Here is a 19848-nt window from a genome sequence, read left to right on the forward strand (position 1 = left end):
AAGGCTCTGTTGTGTTTCTCTAGTATTACATGCACATGGCCTGGAAGTCGAGGTTAGGCTATTATAACATTATTTTTCCATTTGAGGACACTTTGACACGTGCCCAGAGAGAGTAATACATGCCTAACTTATCAAGGGAATGCATTTGGATATTTTCACTCACACTCAGCAATGGACTATTCTTAGTAACTAATAATATGCATGTGCCTTGCAGCATGCTCTTTGATAGCCTTGTTTCTATTCCTTAGGGATCTAAGATTTTACAAAGAATCCTGGAGTAAAAGAAAATGTCTTTTTCTTTTTATAACATGGCAGTTTCCAGCAGTGAAAAATAAACAGAGCTGCTCCTAAGACCACTTCTTCCTTATAAATACATTTGAGGTAAAAGTATCAGGTTGACCTGATAAATATCAGGTCAAGGCAAAGCAGTACAAATGCAGGGTTAAAACTGCCCGCTATGACTGTTAAAGAAATTACATATTTTTTATCCACTTACTGAAATCCGAATTTTCAAGGGCTATTATTTTTTTCTATCTCTATTTTCTAAGTGTTTAAACCAAGCTTCCCACAGCAGTCCCAGTATCTGCATGTCATCTGCAATCCCTCATGAGGTTTAAGGTGGTTTAATTTGTTTTAAAGCCTGAAGTACATGCAAACAAAATTAGCTGCTGGCAGGTTTAGAGACACAGAAGTGGAGTAATTTGGTACATGGTTGCCATGGCAGCTAACCTACATCTAAATTATCCTACATGCTTCTCACAGCCATTCTCTGGCATTGTTCCTTCTGTCTGAATTGTTGGTTCCCTTTTTTTTTTTTTTTTTTAAAAAAAAGCACTGCCTTCTGCAAAGTCCTTCTTTGTGCCACCTTGGCCTCATCTGCTGGCTCAGCCCTCACATCCTGGCACATTCTACAAGCTGCTGCTATTACCCATTAATGGAAAGGAGAAGCAAGAGGAGTATAAGTACAGTCTCCCAGCTACTCTGCCTGTGGAGAGCAGCTTCCTGAAAGCTGATTTTCACTGAAGTAAACCACGGTGGTAATTCCCCTCATTTTCAGGACTTAAAGCTTGCTGCAAAATCATTGATTTTGATGAAGCTATTGCAGATTCACAGAGATATAGTTAAAGCCAAATTTCGTCTTAAGACAGTGAATTTATCAAACTATTAATGAACTTTGGTCTGAGGCTACAGGGCAGCAAATCAAGTTGTTATCTCTTCTATCAGAGAAAAAAGGTTTTGAAATGCTTTGGCAATGTTTATTACCAAGTAGAAATATTAAAAGAAAGGGCATGAGTCCTCCAATGTCTTTCCCTACCACTGATCTCCCACTCAACACAGTTAGAAAACAAACCCTGTGCTATTTATGAATGTTAAAGTTTTGTTATTTATTTCTGATGAAACAGTTCCTTTCTGTAAAATTGCTCTGTTTCAGAGGAAAACCATCTCGCTGGCTATTTCTGACCAACCATCCTTTTTATCTCCCTTCTTGCCACCTCTGAGAACTAAATTGTGACGCTGCTTCCCAGGAACCCAGCCGAGGTCTTATCAGTTCCTGACAGGTCACAGATAGCTGACATGCCTTCTGCCTATGGCTGCATGTGACCTCAGGGTTTAGTGAAAGTGAGATCAGAAGATAAGAAGCAGAGAGTATTTACTTATTTTTAACATAGTAAGCTCAACATAGTGTCAAAGCAGAAGTTTTGTTGAATTTTTAAGAAGATTCAGTTTCATTATCAGTTTGGTTGGTTGTTAGTTTTCAGGCAATTGCCTAGAAGACAGTCACTGCTGTTGAAGACTTGACATTGCCAGATACATTTTTGTGTGAAGTCAAGAAGTGGGGATTACTCTATTTATGATCCTCATATCACAAAGAAGTAGGAAAATCCCTGGATTTGTGGGATTACAGGCAATGCTAAAGTGATCTCTTTTCAGGGATACTGCCTGAAGACTGTGAGATTCAGCCAGAGCTTTTTGCTTTTCTCTGAGTTCATTTATTCAGTCCAGTCATCTAAGGACAGCTTGCTTTTTTAAAATGAGCTTTCAAAATATTAAAACTCATGCAGATACTAAGCAAAAGGAGTAAGAGAAGTAACAATGAATTTTGAGAAATGACAATGAATAAACACCTTATGAGGATTTAGGCTTACAGAAGACCTGCCCCCATAAATGCATTCTGCAGTATTTTATTAAACAATTGGCTGAAAAACTAAAACAATCACTTTTTGGAAAAACTGGGTAAGAGAGGCAGGTCTGGCAACAGTATCAGGATTGCCCCTGTAAATCTCTGGAGAGGCAAAGGATATACTATACACAAGGGTAAATGTTTAAGAGAGAATTGGATTTCCTCTCGCTGCTTTTTAATTTTGGTATGTTATATTCTTCCACTCTAATTTTAGTTCTTTCACTGTAAAACATTGCATGCATGCAATAAAATTTTAATATGGGAAAACAGTGCACGCTGAAGTAGGCATCCTGAAGAGAGTCACAAAACTTGAAATTAAAACAGAGAATCACCCTTCCCATTCAGAAGAATGAGGACGTTTAACGCTTCCTATTCAGATAAATGTCAGCTACTAAGTTAGATATACTTGTATTACTTGCATCTGTATTGCCTAATATAATAATTTCATATTAACTCCCCATGCACAGTACTTTTCCAGGGCTCTTTGAAAAAAGGTCAGAAATATTGTTATTCCTGTTTTTCAGATAAAGGAACTGAGTTACAGGGAAGTAAATTGAGAAACCCAGGCTTCCAGCAAATTGACCACAATGCCTCCCAGTTATCCTGGACCTCTTATCACAACACAGATCCCTGCAGTTATTAAGAATATTTTTACTTTTTATCCTTCTTGCCGGAGTCTCTGACAACTTTCACTTTGGGGATACAATGTGTTTAGCAGTCATTATGGTAAGCTATGATTCATACTGTTTGGACCCCATTCATATTTTGTGTGGCATGAGAATAAAGTAAATTACATCCTGAAGAGCTTTGCCAATGAAATATTAAAGCCAGTATCTAAGATAAAGCTCACTGCTGTGCTTTTCAGCAGTAGGGAGGGAGAAGGGAGTAGGGGCAGCACATTAAATCTGATGGCTATTCTTCCTGGCTTTACAGAGAGACTGCTCTGATGTTTTTGAGGCTGATGATGACATGATACAGCCCACAAACTCTGTTGAGCCTCAGGGAGGGAGAAGTTCAGGAATGGTTTTTTATCTTTTTATGTACCCAAACTTAACTTCTGTTGGCTTTCAGGTGTCCCATTGGCTTCTATGGGAACAGCATCAGCTCTTGATCAGGCTGGTCCTGATCCCTGTCTCTGTGTGCACTGGTCTGACCCCATAGGGAGTGGGTTTGTGATTCTTCAGCTTTCTACAGGGCTCATTCTCTGAATTAGTTTGTTCTTGGGTCAGACAGGTGACAAGGGCTGCCTAAGGAAAGGGGAACCGAGGTGCTGTTAAGGGTAGCACAAGGATGCCAATGTTTGATTGCAGCTGGAGGTTGCGAAATTGTTCCCTTGGGGTTTGCTTGTACTGGCAACCACTGACACCAGGGAAGAGTGCCCTATCACTAATCTATCTGTTACAGAGTTCATTAATCCATTATTTCATACCAGGCCTTGCTGCCCATTGGCTTTACCATGTTCTCCATCTTTCACCCTTTCACTGGACTGCAGATGCCCCTGACCTGCCCAGTCCTACCAAGGTGTGTCCAAAAAAATGACATCTTCACTTTTTACACACATCTACCACTGACACAGGTATAAATGCACAGGGACTCTGATGATGGGCACACAGCAGCATCCTCCTTTGTCTTACATTTGAGCCACTAAGGATTTCAGGTTTTTCTGGTTATTGGGAGAGACCTTATGCAGTAGTATCCTGTCTCTGCATATTTGAGCCCTGTCTATCCCCTATCAAATTAACTCTTGGGCTAAAATTTCCCTCACTAACCACCAGATCCCCATCACCACTCCTCGAAAAACACATCCCATGGGTAGAGGGATGTGACTCTATCATGTCACGCTGAACTGTGCATTAGGGAGCAAAGCAAGAGGGTGGAAGTAGTGAGCATGGCTTTGAAGCCATGCCTGCCACGGCTCAGCAAAAAGCATCTTTCCCTGCTTGAGGAAGATGGTTGGACCAGGCAGACTCCAGAGGTGTCTTCCCACCTCAGTCACTACGATCTTGTGATGTTTGCATCAAACTATTTGCTCTCTCCTGTGTGTCCATCTGTTTAAGGACACGAATGTCCTTTGTCTACCTGCGATGCCAGCTTGCCCGCAGCGTGGTTGGGATGACAAGAGCAGGAGCCACCGCAGGTGCCCTGACAGGCCACAGGCGGCCGGGCGAGGCTCAGCTTCAGGGATGGGCAACGGCACACCGGAACGGCACGGGCTGGGAGCGGGCAGCTGTGGCAACAGCCCCCGGTGCCCAAGGCCTGGTGCCGCCTGCCGGAGTCCTTCCAGAGCCGAAACCAAACGGGTTTCGGGATGACGGAGGCGGGCGGGCAGCACCTGCCCGCTCCCGCACCGCATGCCGCAGCCCTGCCCTCCCTGGGCGCACTGGCGGCGGGCGGTCCATGCCGAGGAGCGACCCACAGGAGCCAGAGCGACCCACAGGAGCGCTGCCGCCGCCCCTCAGTTACCGCGGACGGCGCTTATTCATCCTGCCCGGAACGCCCGCCGGGCGCCGCCGGCCGCGGCAGGTGGGGCAGGTCTGCGGCGCGGGGGTCGCTGGGATGCGTAGTTCCTTGAGGCAGGCGGCGGCGGCGCGGCGCGGCGGCGCGGACTACAAGCCCCAGGGCGGCCCGCGGGGGCCGCACCGCGCGTGGGGCGGTGGCGGCGGGAGGTGGTTCCTGGCAGCGCGGCCCCGCGGCTCTCGCCGCTCCCGGGGGCGGCCGAGCGGAAACCCGCCCCCAGCCGCCCGGCATCCAGGAGGGCGACGGCTGCGGCCAGGGCGAGAGGGATGCGCCTCGCCCTGTCCGACAGCGGCGAGCAGCGGCCAGCAGCGGCCGCCCTTAATTAGCCATTAGCCCGTCCCCAGTCCCCCCTCGGCAAGCACTGTCCCATGAACGCCGACCCGCCGCTGGCAGCAGCGGCCGACGGCTTCTCCCGCGGTGCTGGCGTGCGGGTCGCTTAAGCCATGGGGAATGGGATGAACAAGGTAACCCCGCTCGTCGTTGTCGCCGTGCGCGAGTGCATGTGTGCGGGCCAGCGCAGCGGGGCCGGGGGCGGCTGTCCCTCCCCGCCTCGGGGCGGGCGGGGTGCCGCGGCGCCCCCGCCTTTGTCTCGCCCCTGCGCCGCGGGCACCCGCTCCCGGAACAAAGGCCAGGGCAGGAGGGCTTTTCCCTTGGGTTTTGGGAGTCCCCCGCCTCGGGGCGAGGGCGGACGGACGGACGGAGACCGCGGCCGCGCCGGTCCCTCGGGGCGCGCCGCCCTCTCCTCCCCAGCCGCAGCGCGGGCGGGCGTGAGGGGGGCCCTGGTTTCGGTGAAATGCCTGGGCTTCCCCTTCCCGGGCGAAGCGAGTTCCCGGCGGTCGGCGAGGGCCGCCGTGCCCCCGGCGCCGGACTTCAGTGCCCTCTCTGTGTCCTCCAGCCCCGGGGGTTGCCGTGGGGCAGAGCCGGCAGCCCCTGAGGTGCGGCAGGAGCCGGGGCGTGGGGCTATCAGCGAGCGCCGCGCTGAGCCGGGTGGCTTGGGCACTGCTCGCTCCGCTCCCGAGGCGCGGAGCAGCCGCTGGACATGGGCTGTCGCTTCAGGGCTGGGCCCGACCGGTGCCTGTGGGTCAGGAAAGCGCTCGGTCCCAGTGGAGATCGCAGTGAGGAAGAGGAAAGAAAATGGATCTGTTTTGCAAAGGGTGTTGGCCTTTTGGCAGTAGGGGGCTTATTGTACGCCCCGATTCCCCTGGCATGTCATGGTGGTTACCTAGGGGCCACTGTGATTTTTCTCAGTATCTCCATCTCTGTTTAAAACCCAGGTTTGAAAGTGTGGTGGTAACTAGCCTTTTATATACAGCTTACTATGAGGAACAGAAGTTGAGTCATCTCCTCTCTCTTACATCCTGCTTTGAGTGCTCTGGGAGTAGCTTTGCTGTGTGGCCTCTGACAAAGCAGAGGAGAACAGCTAGAAATAGCTCCTCACATTTTGTCCTAGTCTGACATCCTTGCCCCTGGAAGGATCATCAGATTGATGAACATCCAGAGTGCTTAGTGTGCTGCCTGAAAGGGGAAGCCTTTCCATCCTATGGATAGAGACATTGAAATAGAAACCTTTGGCAGGGAAAAGACCTGGCTGCTGAGGAATCGAGTTAGTGCGTAGGAGGTAGAACCTCCCTTGGTCCTTTTCTCAGTTTTTGCTTTCAAAGTCTGGGAATAATGCTGTGATATTAGCCACTCATTGATATTAGCCTTCTAGAAATGGCCAATTAGGAAGAAATACAGCTAGAGAAACTCCTTTGAGGCCTCTGGTATATTTGTAGTATTTTTCTTGGAATGCTTGAAATTATCAGAGCTTTTAGAGGGACGCAAAATGGGATGCTTAAGTTGCAGTCTGGAGAGGAAAAAAAACAAAACCAAAAGGATGACTCTCAGCCCTTTGAAGCTGCATTACATTTTACTGTGGTACTATGTGGGTAGGAATTGGCAATTTGTGACTGGCCAGTTTGGTCATTTTAATTCTGTTAAATGTTGCCCTGACATTTACTACCTGGTGCTTTCAGGACAAGCATAACACTACTTGGATTTTTCTCCCCTTTCTTACAGCTGTATCCAAGAGGTTGAGCTCTTCAGCAGTTTGGGAAGGGCTGGCTCCTTTCAGGAGGCTACAGTCATGTTGGGTACTGGCCATCAGGGTTTATATTTGTAGGGCTCCCACTTGTTGGTCTGGAACTTGCCACCTTCCGAATGTGCCCCTGGATCTTCTCTTCCTCCCGATCTCATGAGCTGGTGAAGCTGGAGGGGCAAGGGGAAGCAAGGAGCCATCAGTGCAGATGCAGGTGGTATTTGCTTGATGCAGTGTAGTCAGTCACTACAAATTGCCTTAGTTTCCAGCTGAAGTGTGTTTCTTGTGGTAGAGCTGTATACGGATGGTAGGAAAAAATAATCAGCTTATTTGATGGTGGATTATTTCATTTAAGGCGTCCCTTTGTACAGATGCCAAGGGAAGAGGATTAATGATGGCCTGGAATGGGTGTGGTAAGAAAGAGCTCCAGGGACTGCTACAGCCTCTGGATGCTGATTCTTTCTCAATGGCATGGTCCCCTCTTTATTTTTCTGTCCCATTATACTGATGTATTTCATAGCAAATAGCAATTGCATGTGACTTTATGTGGTCATTATAGTGATAAGGGCTGGAGGCCTGGCATTCTTTTTAGGTGAGGTTTATCTTTATCTTTGCTATTTTTCTCTGTAAAATTAGCCTGGCCCAGTTTTTTTTCTAAAGCCCATTCCTAGCCTTCTAACATTTCCCAAATTAAACTGAAAGCATTTGTTCATTAATACCTTTTTTATTCTGTTCAGAGAAGGAGAATCAGCTTGTGAATGTGCATTGACCTGCCTAGTATTAATTTTCAGTACTTCACCCCTTTTTCTTGTATTTTTAAGATGTATATTTTACAGAATGAGTAATGGGGTCTGACTTAGGAAATTGTCTCAGCAGTCTGATTTGTGTTCATGGTTAATCTGTCTGATTTTGACTTGTATTCAAAGTTCAAGTTGAAGTCTGTGGTTGAAATGTAGAACGATGTTTTCCAGGAGCTGAAGTCTGGCGGCTGAGATGGTGACCAGATTTGACTATCTGTGAACAGGATCTTGGTGAAGAGCTCTTCCTGGGGTTTAGTTGTTGTTTAGTGCTGTTAAAGTTAACTGACAGTTATTCATGTAAACTCTTCAGAACATTCGAGTATTATCTCTATGAGAAGGGCAGATAAGCCCTGTTTGTTGTAGGAGTGAGTAAGAAATTTAATAAGAAATTTAATCCAGTGTGGCTAGTTACAGCTGAAGTAGCTAATTTTAGGGAATTCAGAGAAGCTGTGCCAGTTCATGTCAGCAGCAAATCCCTCTTGCTGATGTATGCCACTCTCGTGTACTACTGGACAAAGGTAGGCTTGTCTTCTCCTTTTGCAGTGCCCCGACATCTCTGTGAAAGCCCCATGGACTTCTCTGGAGTGCCCATCAGGATTAACACAACTAGAAGCAGTGTTAGGCAAGGAGTTAGGTGCTTTATTTATAAGCATTTGTTGACAGGGGAAACAGCAGCAAAGTAGCCCTTTAAGCCATTTTCCACAGAGGTGGATTGTCAGAGAGGACTGACAGAAGCATTAGCAACTGCTGTCTGTTCCTGGGATCAGTCTTTGTGCAAGGTGAAGAACGTGAACTGCTGTCATGTGAGGTACAAGCTAGGACAGACGCTGGTGTCCCTGTCCCTTGGCTGTGCATTCTTTACATCGGTTACTCGGTCTGTGGTCATTTTCTCAATATTTCAGATCATATAAAGAGGCTACTGTTTTTATTCATATAGCAGTGGTTGAGAAGTTCACAAAAACAACCACCTTATTTTTCTACTCTTCTGACTCCCACCCCTTCTCTCTCACACGCCCCTAGCTGCCATCAGCCTTCATTTTGCACAGCCCGGATTTGCAGTTACTGAAGGCAGTGTGAGATGACACAGCTGAAAGTTCCCAGCCATAGCTGAGTGCTGAAGTATTAGTCAGCATGACATGAAGATTCACTTCTTTTCAGGTAGCTTTCACCCATAGTAATGTTTCTTGCTTCTAGAATGACTAGTACAACAGGGATAACATCTGTCCTTGGTTGCACAGTGTCCTAATTACCTGTCTATCATACAGCATTGCTTCCTGATGCACAAATGCAGACTTCTGGATTTTTCCTCCTTTGCCAACAAGAAACCTCATTTCTGCAACTCCCCCAGTGTTTCTCACTATCTTTAATTTCTAGTGTCAAACCTTAATGACTGTGAATTGAAATTAGGCTTTTATTCTCTCTTGAGAATGCACATTTGATGCAGAAATAATGTCCTGGAGTTTAAAATGCTGTAGTCTACAGCAGTAGTGGTGTGATGGAAGATTTATGCTGCAGATAGGAAATACCAGACATCTATTTTAAAATTCCAGAAAGCTTTTAAATTTTTTTTTCATTTTTTGTACTGAAGTTGAGGGAGTTCACTGGGGTGATCTTGTTAGTGAAATTCATTCATAGCTTGAGTCCCTTTTGCTTTAGAACATGATTTTGTTTGCAGAATTTAGCCTCTTTGGCAGTGACACTTGAGTGCTGTCCTGTCTGGAACAGCTACAGGCTTATTTTTCCTAATCTAGGATGCAGCATTAGACCTGCACTTCTAGCAGTGTCATCGAGAGTGCTTGAAATACTGAATTGGCCCTTGAAATCTTGAATCTTGTGCACATGGAAGGGGACAGCAGGATGTTGTAAAGGCTCTTTACCCTACGCAATACCCTGGCATTGGAAACTGGCCTGGGCATTTTTGCTGTCTTTGTAAGAATGTTGAATTTGTACAAATGAAGACAGAAGGAAAAGGGAGAAAGCTATCTGAGCTTATCTTTGCAAAATGTTCAGGTGCCTGTACTAAAGAACTGTTTTCTTGATGAACTGGTGCTGTCAATCAGCCCTTAATTTTCATGAAAGTGTCTACAAGCAATAAGGTACAACTAGGGTCCTGGAGAATCTCTTTTTGTATCGGGGGGAGAATTGAGCCCTGTATTTATAGCTGGTGTGACACAGCAGGTAGAGAGCGATCACCCAGCAAAGCCTAAAGGAAGCAATGTTTGCACAAACCAAAGATGCAAGGAGTGCAAGAGGTGCTGCAGCCTTTCTGTTTCCCGCAAGGCTTGATAAATACCAGCGAACATGATGCTTTGACCAGATGAAAGCCATGAAGTTAGGGCAGGTCAGAAGTTTTACAGGCTCTTCTGCTGGCCCTGCTAACCTGTGCATGGTGAGCTGGGTCACCTTTCAGCAGGAGAGCTGCAGTGAAACACAGTCTGTGGCAATGATCCCTGATGAAAAGTCCTTCATGACTTTTGGGACATCACGGCTGCCGGATTGAGCTAAATGGGTGGAGTTTTCCCTTTAAATAGCTGTGCCTGAGAGGCTGTTGCTGCTGTTGTGGTGACACTGGGGTGTTGCTAAGGCTATAGGAAGTTAGTGCTGATATATCTGTATTGGTGGTATGCTATGCATGGACTGAAGAAAAATGGATCGTATTGTTTCACCACCACAGTTCTGATCTCCTCAAAGGATGTGGGTGTGGGTCAGAGACTTTAGGTGGCAGAGACCAAAAATCTTGGCCAGCAGCTTGGTGTACCTGGCGGTTTTTTGATGTCTGTACTGCTGTTCCCAAGTTTGGGAGGGTTATGAGAGGGTAGGAGGGGTAGTACTAGTGTCACCTGCCTCTGTGTCTGTGCATGCACGTGCCCTCAAGCACATGCTGGTCCTTGGGCAGACCTTGGAACTCCTTGAAACTCCTGGTACTTGGTACTTGTTATGGAAAGAGACTGAAGTGAAGTTAAAGAACGTCCTGTAACTGACACCTGTGCAAGTGTCAGAGAGTGTGGGGTGAAGGGGTAGATCTGGGAGAGAAACATGCATTTCACAGACTTTCAGCAGTTCCCTTGCTATGTGAACACACAAGTCTCTGTTTGCAGTGATTTCCTCTAAGAGCTCTGCAGTGCTGCAGCCCTGACTTGCATGGCTTTGCACTTCAAAAGCCTCGAAGGATGTCATTTTGCAGGGCTTTGTCCAGCTTCCTTAGCAACTTTAGGCAAATCACCTTTGCTGTGTGAAGTTTCATCATTAGTTCCATGAGGGTAGCTGTTACACTGCTGCGGGGGGCAGGGGAGGACTGTGTTGTGAGGCTGCTTCATAATTTGTAAACTACATTTGCTGTCCTTGGAGAGCCTCCATTAAGTGAAAGAATCCCTGCGATTAACAACCCCCTTCTGCCAAGGAATGCTGTCAAAGCTCAGCATGCCTAGAGCTATCTGGTCTGAGAAGGTTGCAAAAGTTGTCAGAATGTTTTAGATTGCTTTTCACAATAGTCTGCTAAAGTAGTATGCTCCATCCTGTATGCAAATTGAACTTTGTCAAATTGTCTTACCACAAGATATCTATATTTGATACTATATTTCTTTCTCACAGATTCTGCCTGGCTTGTTCATTGGCAACTTTAAAGGTAAGATTAGTTTTATTATTATCTCTAGGATTACTTAGCAGGGGTCTTAAGGTGCTGTTTTGCAGGCACTCAGAATTCTCTGGCATCTCTGTAGCTTTTTAACCCCTTCTTGCTTCATGTCTGGATTCACCTGGTAGCACTTAAAGAAGAACTCGTTTGCTCTCTCATCTGTGTGCTGTGCTGCAAGTACTTTGAGAAAAGTAAAATGAATACCATCTCCTTGGAGCATGCTTCAGCTGGATTTCCTAAACATTGGCCTGCCTTAAACGATTCCTGTGCTTGGCAAGCAAGCCTGTGAGCCAGGCAGATTCTTTGTAAGGCTTATTGCAAGTCCTCCTTATAAGCAAAGGCTTACTATACCTCCTGCTCATTGCTTTCATTATTTTGGTTATTTATAACAACTGCTAAAGAGTTCTGTTGTCACCGCTTGTGAGACTGATATGTCTGCTGGTTGCAGCCTCACCACTGATACTCACACTGTCTCTGTTGCAGATGTAAGTTTCTATGGTTTTTTTTTCCTTTGTGCATGAGGTTTATTTTTTGTGTACAGAAAAACAGACACATTTAGAAATCACAGGAAACCTTATGCAGACATCCAAATAAATCCCCTCTTCCCAAAACACTCTCTTAGCAGCAGCTCTGGCTGACTCTCCCTACTCAGAAGTAAACCAGTTGTGCGTGTACAGTGTTTTTGATAGATGAAGACCCCATATTTCCTATGCTTGGGTAAAACAGCAGAGCAGGGCTCACATGGGCTCCTGCAATAGATATCCTGTCCTTCCTGGGCTGTCTGCTACCACACCCAGTCTGTTAAAGCTGGCAACATCTACACTGGATTTAGATAGTGCTGCACCTTCTCACTGCCTCTTGCCCACTCTTCCTTCCATGCCTCCCCATCCCAAAACCTGTGAGTTCGGGGGTTTTTGCCTGATTTACCTGCTTCTGGATCTGCTGACCCGTACCGTGGATCCAGTGCTTGCTGCCCCTTTTGACATGGAGCTGATAAGTTTGGGAGGCAGCCCGGAGGTACATGTGAGGTTAAAAGCTGCCTTTTGCCGCACCATAAACACGAGTACAATGGCTACTCTGTGAGGGAGTTAATCATGCCATGGTAAGGAAAATGAGAGCATAGAGGTGATTTCATGCTGATAATGAAAGGAGAAAAAAGAAAAATATAGGAAAAAAAAAAGAAATTAAGGCCAAAAGGGTAGTTTTGAATGCCATTTGGATGGACCACTGCATTTCCTGATGACAAAATTAAAACTTGGTAGCAGCCATGTTGCTTCCTCTTTTTATTTTCTTTTCTCTTCCTGAAGTAATTCAGGCAAGGGGTGGAATTGGGAAGATATTGGATCGTGGAGTCCTTTAAGTTTCAGGTAGGGTGGGCAGGATGGGCCCTGGTAGCATGGCTCCCAATCAGTCCATCTCGCCGTGGCCATCCCGCTGGTAAACCCTTGCCCAGGGGAGTGAAACTCAGCAGGAGCATCTGTTTGCTGGTGCAGCTCTGTTTTCAGAGCAGGGGACTTGGCCAGGGTTGCAGAGTGAGTCAGCATCTCTGCCCATGACAGGCCTGTGGCCCTGTCTCCCCTTGTGCCTTGGGAGCGGCCCTGGAATGGCACGGCAGGTCACGCCCATGTGGAGAGCAGGGGAAGGCACGTGGAGGTGCTGTGGCTGGGAAGTGTCTCTGGGAACCTCGCTGAAAAAGAAGCAGAGCGTGTAATGCTTCTGTTTACCTCTGGAAAAGAGAGGAAAGATGAGTTTAACCCCAGTGCTTGTTTTATGGAGTCTGGTTTTTAAATTAATTAAAAACACAAATAAAAATGTCCGTTTATTTACTGCTATGACCTTTGCTCATATTGCATTTAATCATTACGTTCTACCCTCACAAGTACCTGTTATAATCTCAGATAAGCTATCACACCTGGAGAGGAAAAGATAGGTGTTGCACTACTTCACTAATATGAGAGCGTGCTTTTACAATTGTTACCCTTTTCTGCATTCCTTGTCCCTCAACATCCCCTTGCCTCACTGCTTAGGAGCAGTTGCAGCCAGGTTTCTGTCAAGTCATCCCATTTAGGAGCAGGTTGTTGGTTAATTTCCAGTGTATTTTTCTGGAGGAGTTTGATCCTGATGTTCTTGGCGTGTTCTGATTTGTGAGACTTTTTAAAAAAGTGACTAGTGACCGTTGAGACTGCCACGAAGGGGATCACTGACTGAGAAATACTCAGCAGCATGTGCAGCTGGGATTGCTCAGAGTATCCTGATTTGGACAGCTGAAATGACTAGCTACTCATAAAGGCAAGGGTTTACAAAATTATTTCCATATGAATTTTTGATCAGTCTCCCATTTTTCAGCTTAAGATTGATAGCTTGAAATTGAATAAAGGTGCATCTTGTCAGTAAGAGGAGGAGGAAACACTGAATCCCTGATGTTGTGCGTCTTGCCCAGACACAGGGCTGAGAATTCGAGGCACTGTCTGAGTCCCTGAGCTGGGGTGGAGAGAAGGCAGCTTCTCCTGAGGTTGAGTCAGGGGAATGTCTGTAAATCACTCTGATCTGCCCTCTGGAGGATAGTCTTTCCCCAGTGGCTCCTCAGGAAACCTGGGCATGCACAGTTTCCAGAGCTAAATCAAAGAATCCTACTCACACTCCTGTCTTGCTGCTGCATGGGAGACCTCTGGGAACACTGGCAGGCTGGGGAAAGGCACAGTTCTTCTAGATGGGTGCCTTTCTGCTGAGTGAAAGTAGGATGTTTGAGGTGTTAAACACTTATTCTGGAGGGCTGTTGTCTGGAGAAGGCATTTAGGAATTGCTCTGATTGGGGAATTATTATTCACCATTCAGCTATATTTCTGCTTGTAGACCTAGTAAATTTAAATACAGTCTATGACTGAGCAGTGCAAATTCTGCATTTGACTGGGAGATAAACTGAGGCCCAGAAACAGCTTGTGAAATGAACCTGTGGCAGAAATGGGAGCTGAGTTTGCTGGTTCTGCTTTGTTTGGTGCTGTACAAACCTCTAAGCACATAGGCTTGAGAGGGGCTTTAATAATCACCTTAAGGGTCTTGAGGGTAGAAAGTTACATGTAGTGCTGATTATGGAAAGCACTGAAGTATCTCCTGAAATCCCCCTAAGTCGACAGAGCTTGAGTATGTCTCTGAAAACCTTTCCTGAATAAGCACAGATCTTGGCATGTGTTCAAGTGCTATTTATCTTACAGGCTCTATAAGCATGATTCAGCTCATCAGTAGCACATGAAAAGTGTAGTATGCTCCTGAGAGGTTATATTTGAGATTGCACAGCTAGAGGGCAGAAAAATTCAAGAAGAACCATAGATGTCCATATAAAATACAAGACTGAGTCTGGTCTGAAAGCCCAGAAGGAAACAGCACTCGGGTTTTTTCTGTGAAAGTGAAGGAGTAGTTATTTCTTTGCAAGTGGCAGAGTAGCAGGCTAAGAGGGAAAAATGAGGGAAAAGAAAGAGGGAGTTAACTCTTATTTCTGCCTCTGGTTTTGGAGAACATTTGTTTTGTTTTGTTAGTACCTTACAGATGAAATGTGGTCCTCTCAAAAGACAAAGAATTTATTGTGGGACTGCATGTCCACTTGTCTTCTGCACTGGAAACCTGATGGCCCTGATGGCCCTTGAAAGTCACCTGTGCTCACAACAAAAATGGTTGCTTTGTTCCTTAAGGGATTGACAGGACAGCCTGTTTCTCTGCACAAAGGGAAAACAAAATCTGTTTCTTCTGATGAGAGATTCTTTGGGGATGTTCAGTTTGCTTCCAGACCAAGAGGTGTGGCAGTAGCAGAAACCGGAGAATCAAGAGTGTTTCTACCTTGAATATTAAAGAGCTTGTGTTCTTCCTTGTTTGTAATCATTCAGGGTTTTTTCCATGGAATATTTGGGGGGTTTTTAATTTGAAGGGGAAAGCCACAATATGAGGTTTAATTTCCCCAAATAGTCCAGTATTGCTATGGATGGTCTGGAGAGTCTTGGGGAACTTTCTGCCCTTCCCATTACTAAGTGTATAAGAAGGCAATGCCCACCAAGTAGTTATGCTGTGTTTCTAAAGTCAGTTAATTCCTGTTCTCGTCTGCTTACTATTTTTTTTAAGTTCCATTTCCTAAGGCTTTATATCAGATACTGAAAACAGGAGAGGATGGAGATACCATTTCCTTTTTCAGCTTCACCTTTTGAAGGAAGACTATTGGTACTCCATTAAACAGAGTACTGGCCTCTTTTCCCCACCTTTCTTGTTTCCCAAAAAGGTCCTTCTGAGAGGATGGGACAAAATATATTTCAGAACAAAGTGTGAAGTGGGGACAGGAGAGATGGAGTTTTTGTTCATGTACACAGTTTGTGTGTGTGTGTGTCTGTAGCTGCACATAACTGGATTCAGGAACAAAGCTCTCCTGATGGGAAGCCATTCTCAGTAATAGCTCTTAGTGCTCTGAACCACTGCAGAGGATGTTCTTTAGGTGGCTGCCTCTCTATCTAGCTCTCTCCAAAGCAGAAGACAAAGTGTAGACAAAAATTTGCTTTATATAACAAAACCAAAAAGACCTGATGATGGTGAAATTTTCTATACATCTGCAGATTGAGACTTAATACTGTTGTACATCCTGGGCTGGCTTGCCTTGTCTGAGAGGAAGTCCTTATCCCTCACCTTGCATTTCTGTGGAGGCACTAAAGTACTGAAGAAAGAGAATGGTTGTAGGCACATTTGAGACTTCACCACTGTACTATTGGAGTTGTTCAGTCATTGATGTTCCTTAACTGCAGTGGTTGGACCTGTGTCTTTCTTTTGCTGATGGGGGATGGAAGCGCACTGCACTAGGTGATTTTCTGCCCAGCCAGGCAGTAAGGCTTCCCAGAGCTGCAGGAAGGCAAATTCTGAGGCCCCAGTCCCATTTTGGTGACTTTGGCATTGCTTTTCTATATAAGTGTTTGCAGCCCTCTGCGTGAGTAGAGGTTAAGCTTGGAGTCATCATATGAAACTGAGGGAAAATAGGCTAAATGTGAGAGGGAGAGAGGAAGACTTCCCCAGTGTGAATTGTGTCATTTTGTGTGAAGAGAGAATTTCCCAAAGGCTTTACTCAAAAGTCCACATCTTCATTAGCTGAGAAGCATTTTGCTGTATGAAACAGAATGTTAGGTAAGCTGTTGTTGAAGAATAATACCACATTTGAGGCACCCTTTAGAGGATGCACAGGAGGGGGCTCTGATAGGTAGGTTTAATCATAACATTTGAAAATGGGGTGTTTCACACTGTGATTTCAAAATGTGAGCTTGGATGTGCTTGTGCAGCACTGTGCTACAGCAAAGAAGTTAGAATTGCTGTGGTGGTGGTTCTTTGGTTTTCGGTGGGTCTTTACCTCACTTCTAAATTTTTTTTTTGTTATTTATGGTACAAGACTGTGAGTGACAGGATATCTTATTTGTACTGCTGTTTAAATAGCCTTATCTGTAGTATCTGTAGAGACTTAAGGCAGGTGCTGGGGAACCAGGGGAATTTCCCCTTATTAAACTGTTTGAAGCTTAGATCCAGATAGTAGATGGGAAGCTTTTTCTCCTCTGCTTTAGTGAATTGAATGCTTATTTTTCAAATGTACCAAGGACTTGCTGGCTACCCAGTGACATAGGTCTGGGATGGCCATTTCCAGCTTGTTTCTAGGAATATCTGAAATCTCAGTGTATAGTTTTGATTTGCTGAAATTCCTTTAGCCCGAGTCTCTGTTAACTGAAGAACTAAGGTATTTCAGTCTTTTTGAGATGTACTATGTCCATTTGGCCTTTCAAACTGATTCAAAGCAGTCAGCATTTAATTTGGATCGTATCTTCTTTTAAAGCAGTTTGCCTTGTGTGGCAAGACATTTCTTACCATGTAGGTCATACTGACAATTAGAGATTGGGGTCTTGTTGTGCTAGGTGTACCTTAACACCATGAGTTCCAGCCAGCAGGCTCTGAAGTCTGCCCTTAGTCTTTGTAAGACAGAAAACAGTGATTTTTTTAGGGGCACTTAGGCTGGTTTCTGGGTTTCCAAATCCTTGCCTGCTTAGGCATTCCCTAACGAATTGAGACTGTCCTACAAACTGTTAAAAAAATCTGAAGGTCAGGTGGATAAGAGAGCATCACCTGGCAAGCATTAGCAGTTCTTCTTTGAAATGTTTTCTCTGAGATTTTTAGGAAATTTTATTTGTTCTGTGAAGCTAGGCTTTAATTCTGTTTCAGACAGAATTTGTGTTAAGTCTCTCCTAAAGGATTAGGCATTTGTGTTGATCATGCAGAGTTGAGCAGTAGTGAGTAAAATCTTTGCAGTTTTGACTCTTTTCTTCATTTTATTAGCTGTAGAGAAGCTTTTATAATTGGATTGGGTTTAAATTTCATTGCTTGTTCCTGTGCTCACTTGGATCTTCTGTGGGGCAGTATAATTAAATGTCCAGCTCTTCTTTGTGATGTAGAAAAGGCATTGAAACTTTATAATAGGTGGATAAGACGACCCAAGAGATGCTAATTGAACTCTTGCATGTACATAAAGAACGTACAGGTGATGCTATTATTTTTGTACCTAGAGAGAGCCGGTTCGAAACCTTTGTGGTCAGTGCTCTCTTTTTGTGTGCAACCAGGCTAATGTGAAAAGATTGTATGGGCAGGTTTCGAAGGCAGGTGTTCCCATCACAAAACCACTGCTGTACTTACCATGGTGTGCTGTGCCATTCTCAAGCAAAAAGGTCAAAAGTAGATGGGCACAAGCTAACTTTTACCTGTATTGGTGGTTCTTTCAGGTTGTTTTTGACCTGCTGATAGTTTAGTATGGGGAAGGTTGCTCACTGATGACAGTCTGTTTTACCCTTTTTTCTCATAGAATCAAGCCCATGGTGTTGCTGTATCTAGCATCAAATTTTCGGTCACCTCAGTTTTCTTTCCAGTTTTGAATGTCTGAAACCCCTTGGTTACAGGTCTAGGAACCACCTTTTCACAACTGCATTTCCTTGCTGTAGCATTTTGCGTTTTCATACATTTGATATCTTTATCACCTGTCTCTCTTTAGACTTAAAATTATCATTTGTATTGGCTAAATGCACATTTTTCTCTGCTGGTTCACAGAAAGTAAGAATATTGTTATTGTCTTGGCTTGTCTGCAGAGACCTCAATTCAACTGATATGGTTGGCTTCCCTTCTCAGACCTGGATATCACAGGGTCTGTTTCCCAAGTGAAAATGTATTCCCTGAAGGGTGATTTGTGGGTAGAGAGGAGGTCAGATATTTCTTGTACAGCTCTGAGTGCATGTTCAGATGGCCATCACCTGCACACAGGCACGCACAGGCTTACACTTCAGATGCAAAATACATGAAACTTCTGACTTGAGAACACATTCCTGAGTCACTTAAGCTTGGTCTTTATATAGTATATAATTTGTTTTGGAGTTACAAGTGTGTCTTCCCGTTACCCACTCTGATGATGATGTTCTAGAACAGCTGCATTTGAGGTTTTGCCTGAATTTATGCAGCTTCAAAAGGAAATGTATCAACAATAAGTAACTTTTCAACATGCACAATGGAAATGCTATTTCAAGAGATTAAAAAAATTATCTTCCTTTTTTCCCTCTATCACAGATGCCCGAGATGTAGAGCAATTGAGTAAGAATAACATTACGCACATTCTTTCAATCCATGACAGTGCCCGCCCTATGCTTGAGGTAAGAGTTGTGGAGGACTCCACAGTAAATCCTTCCTTTGCAGTTGACTGTCACAGTCCTCTTGGGGTTAATTTTTTTGTTCTGTGCAATTGTTGTTTTGAGACTGATGTTCTTGAAAGCTGTAGTTTTGAGATCCAGCCATAGGTTTTGTTGTTGCTGCTGTTACAACAAGAAGAAATGTAACTGACAAGGGAAGAGAACGACACTGTCAATCTGTATAACACAATAATGGGATTATATTATTGATTTAATAGTAAAGGTAAGTTTCTTCCTGTGTGGAGTTTAAGCATCACATAAACAGCATTCCTTCCCCAGTACTAACCCTTTTGTGTACTTGGGCCCCTTCCTTGAATCTTTATGGCAGATAGGTTTTCAGTCCTTTTCTATGTGAAATTGCCTTATTTAGGCTTGGAATGTGGAAGGAATCAGTGATCCTCACACAATAGATATAAAATAGCAGGGCATCTGTAGTCTCCAAAACTTTACATAAAGTATTATTCCCATTTCACTGAAGGGAAGCTCATCTAAAGACCTGTATTTACTATGTTATCTTGAGCAGGGAAGGATCTGGGAAGAGGATACAGGTCTCCTTTGCTGGAATTCTATAATTTCTTCTTTACATCAGCTTACCTTTGAGGGGAGTCTGCCTGGGCTTTGCTACATTTTAAAAGCTGGCTATTTGATTGATGTCAGGAACTATTATCCTCTAAAATTTGTTCATTCCTTCCCTGTGTTCCACTTCTCATGAAATGTGGCAAAATCGTGGGTAAGGCAGTTGGTATTAGCCCTCATATGCTGCTGGGAATCTCTGCTTTTCTTTTTCTTCATGCAAAATGTCTCCAGTGATTTCAGTTCTTAAACTACAGAATTTTCACTTCTCCCAGGCAAGTCAATAGGTAAGCCAAAGTCAAGAGGTGTCCCCAGTCACAATCAACCCCAGT

General features: G+C 44.8%; 1 protein-coding gene across 3 annotated transcripts in view; it reads left to right on the forward strand.

Annotated features, from left to right (window-relative positions):
- Positions 1 to 4564: 4564 nt before the first annotated feature.
- Positions 4565 to 19848, forward strand: part of DUSP22 (dual specificity phosphatase 22) — a 43484-nt gene continuing 28200 nt past the window's right edge. The window contains exons 1-3 of one of the 3 annotated variants that reach the window (XM_059853500.1): positions 4565 to 4705; positions 11168 to 11201; positions 18825 to 18907. In XM_059853500.1, the coding sequence (XP_059709483.1) occupies positions 4580 to 4705; positions 11168 to 11201; positions 18825 to 18907 (243 nt within the window). In that variant the 5' untranslated portion in view covers positions 4565 to 4579. Of the gene's footprint in view, positions 4706 to 4855; positions 5164 to 11167; positions 11202 to 18824; positions 18908 to 19848 lie in introns of those variants that run through there. The other 2 variants (XM_059853504.1, XM_059853507.1) reach the window with 2 other exon arrangements.

The sequence above is a fragment of the Haemorhous mexicanus genome, chromosome 1 (assembly GCF_027477595.1).
Source record: "Haemorhous mexicanus isolate bHaeMex1 chromosome 1, bHaeMex1.pri, whole genome shotgun sequence".
NCBI classification, from domain to species: domain Eukaryota; kingdom Metazoa; phylum Chordata; class Aves; order Passeriformes; family Fringillidae; genus Haemorhous; species Haemorhous mexicanus.